The 7,546-nt window shown below is 36.4% G+C and overlaps 1 protein-coding gene across 1 annotated transcript; it reads right to left on the bottom strand.

The window, feature by feature from the left end:
* Window positions 1-1,605: 1,605 nt before the first annotated feature.
* LOC131660734 (uncharacterized) lies at window positions 1,606-3,571 on the bottom strand. Its single transcript, XM_058930038.1, has 5 exons — window positions 3,384-3,571; window positions 2,516-3,022; window positions 2,377-2,448; window positions 2,098-2,220; window positions 1,606-2,008 (listed from the first exon to the last, which is right to left on the bottom strand). Exons 1-5 carry the CDS (start codon window positions 3,569-3,571, stop codon window positions 1,606-1,608), a joined length of 1,293 nt encoding a protein of 430 aa, XP_058786021.1.
* Between the last annotated feature and the right edge of the window lie 3,975 nt (window positions 3,572-7,546).

The raw sequence follows: 7,546 nt of genomic DNA, 5'->3' as shown, positions 1-7,546 counted from the left end.
ATCATTGTGGGATTTTTTCCTCACACTTGATTCTCAATAGTACCTCTCAAGTGTGAGTCTACAATGCTCCCTCTCATGTGGAGTCTCATGTAGAGTTAGCTGATGAAAATTGTGAAAAACCAATTGAGTGAGTTTAAAACTTAATTTTTGTGGAATTTTTACGTTGATTACATTTAAAACTTGATTTTGATGGGTTGTCATTTGAGTAAATTTAGAACTTTTTGATTTAAAAAATGATAAAGTTAATGATAATTAATAAGTAAGATTGTCCCATAAAAAAAAGTAAGATTGTCTCTTTAGTTTTGAGTAAGTATTTTTTATGTATTTTATTTGAATTTATATTTACTAATTAAATAGTTTTTAGTCGACAAGTAGGATAACAAGATAATTAGATAACCACTATATGAGATTACCGTATAAATTTTGACTTAGTAATAAATTAATATACATCAAAGTCTTTATTTTACCTCATTTCTATCTTTTGCAACTTATTCCATGTAAAAAATACACTTTATTAATTCATACTTCTAAAAATATGTCATACTAGTCTCCAAGTGTTTGCGAAATTATTTTTTGCTCCAATAGGAAAAGGTGATTTTCCAATCTGAATTGTAGCAGAAGAAAAATACGAGAATTTAACTTGTTATCCCATTTTTATACCTACCACCCTTTTAAGGGTGGAGTTTGTACCAATTTACCCATGCAAAATGTCGGTTTTTTTAAAATTTATAGTTCGTACCGGAAATTTCGCAAATATAATGGATATTGGATTGGATTTACCAATTTAATGTGCATGATGAGTCATACCGGAAGTATAAAATTTTGGGTATCAGATATTTAAAATTTCCGGTATCAATCACCAGTTAATATTAATATCGGAAATTTCAAATATCCGGTAGCTGAAATTTACCGGATATTTCAAATTTTCAGTATGCTTTCATTTTATAAAACTACTGGAAATTTAAAATTTCCGATAAGAGAAAATTAAAATACCAGAAATTTCAAATTTCCGGTACTGGGAGTTAATTTGTTTAAAACTTGAATAACATAAATGTCGATAAAATATAAAACCGTCTTAAGATATAAATAGAATAAATGACATATATATCTATCATGACAGCATCTCAACAGTTTCTGCATCCATAGAAACATTCTTCCCGATGTCTGACTTTTCTGTTAGTGCTTCTCAGTGTCTGAACCGACCCGTATATGCTGATTCCCATGCTTTTGCATTATTGGAACAATTATTCCCAAACGATCAGTGACGAGAGGCAATGGACAATCGAGTCTCAAATTTATCTGGACCCAATGATTACCATTAACAAAATCAACAACAATGATCGTATGTGCATGTCGACTCGTGTATGGTGGTGGAGCTATGAGAAGCGGGAAAAATGTTATGTTCATTAACATGGAAAGAGAAACAAATACAACATTGTATTTAGAAGCAACAGGGTAACCCATATCGGGAATCGTCATCCATTTTTCCTTACCTTAAAAACCCAAGTGTTTTACGAGTAATGAATTACTAACATCAGAGAAAGTGTCATAGAACAACATGGAAAACAAATCTTTGTGTTGCTGGATATGAGTACGCAGCTGTCTTCAAACATCATAACATGCATCTTCTCCCCATCCTAATGCAGATGAAATACAATGGAAACCATAATTTCCATCCAGTTCAACATTAACAATATCATCGATGTATGGATGAAAGAAGGCAAGAAATTGTGACAAGTACTTGGATTTTGCAGAATTGATAGAAGGTTGCTTACCAATCAGCATGGTTGACGATTGACTCCCACTTGGTTGTGTGCATGATTTCTTTGTAGTCTGACTCCCTTGAGAAGCATCAACATATTTCCACTGACTTGGATCACGATGCACATCACTTTCTCCCCCCTTTCTACTCTTCTTAACTCTTCTCTTTGGCTTGTATTTGACCGGTGGTGGACACGTTGAAGGTGTGGATGGATACGCAATATCACAAAGTTTTTTCTTCAACGCCCTTTAACCCAAACTATCCATAGTACTGAATTGTCGCTTCAACTCATCGCACTCCTCTTCTAAATCCAACTTCCCCTCGTCACGACTCACCTCATAGGTATGGGTATGCCTAGAATCTGGTAGCCGGCAAGCTGACACGCACACTGTAATCCATGTGTTATTCTAATGTAACAACCACACCTCTTCTTGCTTGACCAACAAATTTCACTCTTTCTAGTTCATTTCCAATGATTTTATATACTGTCTTGAAACAAAACTATGCAATTTAGAATAGAATGGAGTGTTATACCGATGCTCAATGTTGATGATACTTTTTTGTAACGACACTCTTATGGAAACTAGCTGCAACTTCAACATTGTATTCACAACCTCCAACTTGCACATAAATCACTACGACTTATCGTCAACATGTTCTTCAGTTTCCAATCTGCAGACTCCACCCTAGAAATCATAGACACATTAAATAAACAAATCACAAATAGAAAACATAAACATATCACCAACATACCTGTTTGTTGTTGTGTTCTCTAAATGAGTGACTCTGTTAGTCCATGCAACAACAAAACTTTCTTTATACGGTGTTAACCATGTTTCTTTCACATACTTAACAAATGATGGAATATCACCACATACACTCTCGAAGTGGTTGAGATGTATATCAAATTTGTCTTCTGTATTTGAATACATCATGTTGTTCCATTGATCCATGACATGTTCTAGTCTTTTTAATTTGACATAGTCTTTACATTTCCTGCTAACATTTTTTGAAATATGAAACGTATATAGCAAATGAGACGCATTTGGATACACAGAATCAATGGCATTCATTAATGCAAGTTCCCGGTCTGTCACCATGACATCTGGTAGCAACTTCTCAAAATACAACAACTCCTTGAGCCTCTGCAGTGCCCATGTGAAGTTCTCATCCATTTCGTGTTCCAAATATGCAAAAGCAATTGAAAACGTCAATTTTGTTGATGTAACATCAACAATCTCAAGCAGTGGTAGCCGATACCTGCATGATTAAAAAACGTATCCATAAACTAGATCACTCTACATATTTTTAAGATGGGAGAAATTAATATTAATATTATGACCTATTTGTCTTGTACGTGCAATAAAAAATCAACACCAGAGGAAACATATTCAACAACTTCACAGAGTCAGGGTATGTCCAGAAGATATCAGCCACGATTGAATTCTCCTTATTTCTATACCAACACATGTATTTATCTTGGTGAATAAGGCTTAATAACATTTGCATTTCTGTTAGTGCACCTCTCTTGCCCACTCTGTATGTTGCTCTAGCTTTGCAAATTTGGGTAAAACTCGTGAGATTTTATGGGTCTTTGTTTTTCAAAGCAGGCGTGATGTACCTTGGTGCCATATTGTACTTCGTCATGTCATTCACAAACTTTATTTCATCATCTTTTAGACGCCCCAAGATGTCATGACCTAACATATCCTTATCTAGTGTATGATTATGCATCCCACAGTTAACCACCCCCTTCCAACCAATACCACTCGGAGCATATCTCAGCCTAAAAAGGCATCTAAGCCTCATAGTATAATTTCCATCAAAAGTGGCCGCAGTTTAATTTTTCTTTTTGTAATTTCCTTCTCTGTCACAGCCCATAATCAATTTATCCTTCCTCCCTCGCATTCCATTAGAAAAATCGGATCAGATTGTAACAACAGCAACACCATGAGTTCTTTCAATAGCACGTGCCTATTCTAGAACCTTATCTCGTGATTTAAAAATCTAACAATCACAAAAATGTACAATGACATAACTGCATTAATTTATATAAACAAAATAATTGTGTATGAGTAAGGTAAACATATCGAATCTGCCACGAAGTACTGTGTAAGATCACTGTAAGAATCCGTAGAAGAAGCTGAAGCTGTCGGTTCAAGACCACAAAGATTTAAAACTTCATCTGCCATACCGGAAATTTTAGGTATAAAGAAATTTCGGTACATACCGAAAATTTGAAATTTCCGGTACGGGGTAATATTGAGTTTCGCAAAAGTACCAGAATATTAAAATATTCGGTAATTCGCACCGGAAATTTGGAATTTCCGGTAAACAGATACCAGAAATTTGTGAAAATCAAATAATTTCTGGTATCGCACAAAAAGGAGTACCGGAAATTTGCTAAACGGTACCTGAAAATTACTTTTTGGCTAATTTCTCCAACAGTAATTTATTTTCAAAAATGATAAAAAAATTTAATTAATAGTATTAAGAATATTTTGGGAATATCGCAAATTCGGAGATGGCAGATATAAAAAAGGGGTGGCAAGTTAATTTATGTACTTGTAAAATATATAATTAAATTAACGAAACACATTCACGTTCATCTTGTAAAGATAACCACATGTATTCATATACAATGTGTTTTATTAATGTGTGATTTTGTAATGTATATGTGGAGACAGTCACCCACATTTTCTTTAAATGTGTTTTGTAGTTACAATCTAGAAGGAAATCACTAGGAAGTTCATTATCTCAGTGATGCCAAAAATGACTAATACATATTATTTCACATGATAACCTTAGGCACACATCCCAAAGTCAAAGATATTGAAGAGTAATTCAATATTCAGAAGATGGACTGATCTTCTGATGGTTACTCAAAAGATAGTATTAACCATAAGATGTTAACTGGGTCCCATTAGCTTAGCTGTTTAGTAGTTAGGGTACTTTAGTATTTTTGTAGAACTGTACTGTTTGTACCTTAGACTTGTTCACTAAGTTTACTGTTTTAGGGCTTATGTGGCAAGATTTTCTTTTCTTATAAATAGCCTTGTAATAGCCATCATTAACAGAAGAATACAACATTTATTCTCTCATCTCTTTTGCGCTGTTATTCTATTATTCTCTTTGTCACCATCTTTATTCATTGTGCACCAACAATTGGTATCAGAGCTCCGGTTCCAAACACAGGGAAACACGAGTGAACGTGAGTTTGTGTGACTGTGTGATTGATTTTGTTTTTGGGAAACAAAGTTGTGTTGAATCACATTTTTTTCTTGATTGTTTGGGGGTTGGGAAACACTGTGTGAGTGTGAGTGAAATCTGTTTTTGTCTGCACAAGTTTAAAGATGAGTGGAAGCAACTTGAATACCAAACTTCCAGTTCTTGATGGTAAAAACTGGAATAGATGGATGATTCAAATGCGTGTATTATTTGGTGCTCAAGATGTTCTAGATCTTGTCACTGGAGGATATATTCCGGTTGCAGCGGATGCAACGGAAGAACAAAGAGAAGCGCAGAGAGAGACGAAGAAGAGAGACCAAAAGGCGTTGTTCTTCATCCATCAGTGTGTGGATGTGAATGTGTTTGAGAAGATTGCTGATTCTATGACGTCAAAGGAGGCGTGGGATATACTGGTCAGGTGTTACGGTGCTGACGTATCAGTGAAGAAGGTGAAGCTTCAATCCCTGAGAAAGCAATATGAGAATCTCAACATGAAGAACAATGAGAAAGTCTCTGAGTATATCTCTAGAGTGATTGTGATCACTAATGAGATGAAGGCTTGTGGAGAAACTCTTTCTGAACAAGTAATCATAGAGAAGATATTGAGGTCACTTACTCCTCAATTTGATTATATTGTTGTATCCATTGAACATTCTAAAGATCTGGAAACCATGAGAATAGAAGAGTTGCAAAGCAGTTTAGAAGCACAAGAGTTGCGTCTGACTGAGAGAACTTCTGAGAGAGAAGTTGAGCAAGCTCTGAAGGCTTCTTTTGTCAAGAAGGACCAGAAGCATAGACGTGGTGATAGATTCTAGAAGGAAGCCTCAACTTCTGATGAGAAGAGATATCAGAAGGGAAAGGATAAGAAGAAAGTTCAATGTTACTGTTGCAAACAGTTTGGCCATTTTGCTAGAGACTGTTTGGCAAACAAAGGAAGGAGATCAGAAGAAGCAAATATAGCCAGAGGAGGATCAGATGATGAACCTGTGCTATTGATGGCTTCAGAGTCGGACAAAAGATGTTCGTCAGAGTGGTGGTATATTGACACTGGGTGTTCAAATCACTTGACTGGAAACAAACAATGGCTGATAGACTTTGACTTTGAAAGGAGAACAAAGATCAGATGTGCTGATGATAAGTACCTGTATGCAGAAGGTATGGGAAATGTCAAAGTTAAAGTGAAGAATGGAAAGACTGTTCTGATCAAAGACGTTTGGTATGTTCCTGGAATCAGAAGCAATCTGATGAGTGTGGGTCAGCTCATTGAGAAAGGTTTCTCAGTTTTTATGAAGAACAACCTCTTGAAGTTGTATGATTCCAATCAAAAGTTGATTATGCAATCTGAACAGGGAATCAACAGTACATTCAAGGTGAATGTAGAAACAGCTGAAACAGAGTGTCTGAGTGCTGAAGGCTCAGAAGGTGATAGTAAGCCGTGGCACAAGAGGTTGGGGCACTTGAACTACAGAAGCCTGGGGCATCTAAGTTCTAAGAAGCTTATACATGGCATTCCAAAGATTGTGAAGCCTGAGAAGTCATATGAGGTATGCATGAAAGGCAAACAACCCAGATTGCCATTTGTATCAGAAGTTGCTCCAAGAGCAAAACATGCTCTGGGAGTAGTGCACTCTGATGTGTGTGGACCATTTCCAGAACCTTCACTTGGAGGAAATAGGTATTTTGTGTCTTTTGTGGATGAGTTCACAAGAATGACGTGGGTAACTCTCATTAAGTTTAAGAATGAGGTGTTTACAGAATTTCAGAAGTTCAAGGTAAAGGCTGAGAAGCAGAGTGGTCAGAAGATAAAGATTCTCAAAACGGATGGTGGAGGCGAGTATAACTCTACAGAATTCCAGAAGTTCTGTGATGATAATGGAATTGAGCATGAAGTTACTGCTCCTTATACTCCTCAACACAATGGTCTTGCTGAACGTAGAAACCGTACTTTGCTTGATATGACGAGAAGTATGCTTAAAGAGAAGAAGCTTCCTCATAATCTATGGGGAGAAGATGTTGCTACTGCAGCATATGTGCTCAACAGGTGTCCAACGAAGAGGCTGAAGGAAATTGTTCCTTTAGAGAAGTGGACTAAAGAGAAACAGAGTGTTAGTCATCTGAAGGTTTTTGGTTCTGTGTGTTACAAACACGTTCCAGAAGGTAGAAGGAAGAAGCTGGATGATAGAAGCAAAGTAATGTTATTGGTTGGGTACCACAGTACAGGTGTATACAAGCTCTATTGTCCAGAGACTAACAAAGTTGAAGTCAGCAAAGAAGTCATTGTGAAGGAATCACAAGTTTGGGATTGGAGAAAGTCTCAACCAACTTCTGATGTAGAGATAACTTTTGAAGAAAAGTTAGAGTCAGAAGATGAAGAATCTTCTAAAGACGAGTCAGAAGATGAAGCATCTTCTGAAGATGAGTCAGATGGAGAATCTGATTCTGATCTAGATTTTGATGATGATCCAGAGTCTGGTGGTAGTCATGATTCTGGAAGGGAAAACTCTGAAGACATAGGGTCTGGAGGACAAGCTTCTGGAGATGATCATGGAGGTGGTG

This window comes from Vicia villosa, linkage group LG1, assembly GCF_029867415.1.
Source record: "Vicia villosa cultivar HV-30 ecotype Madison, WI linkage group LG1, Vvil1.0, whole genome shotgun sequence".
In the NCBI taxonomy this organism is placed as follows: domain Eukaryota; kingdom Viridiplantae; phylum Streptophyta; class Magnoliopsida; order Fabales; family Fabaceae; genus Vicia; species Vicia villosa.
Note: the sequence above shows the minus strand (reverse complement) of the source record. Positions and strands in the feature narration are given on the sequence as shown.

Bases quoted from the DNA above. Each gene is read 5' to 3' on its own strand.
- LOC131660734 (XM_058930038.1), bottom strand. From the start codon at position 3,571: ATGAGGCTTAGATGCCTTTTTAGGCTGAGATATGCTCCGAGTGGTATT. The intron at 3,023-3,383 runs GTACATCACGCC...TTAATCATGCAG, and splicing joins AAGTACAATATGGCACCAAG to GTATCGGCTACCACTGCTTG. The intron at 2,221-2,376 runs GTTGTGAATACA...GAAATGAACTAG, and splicing joins GATTTATGTGCAAGTTGGAG to AAAGAGTGAAATTTGTTGGT.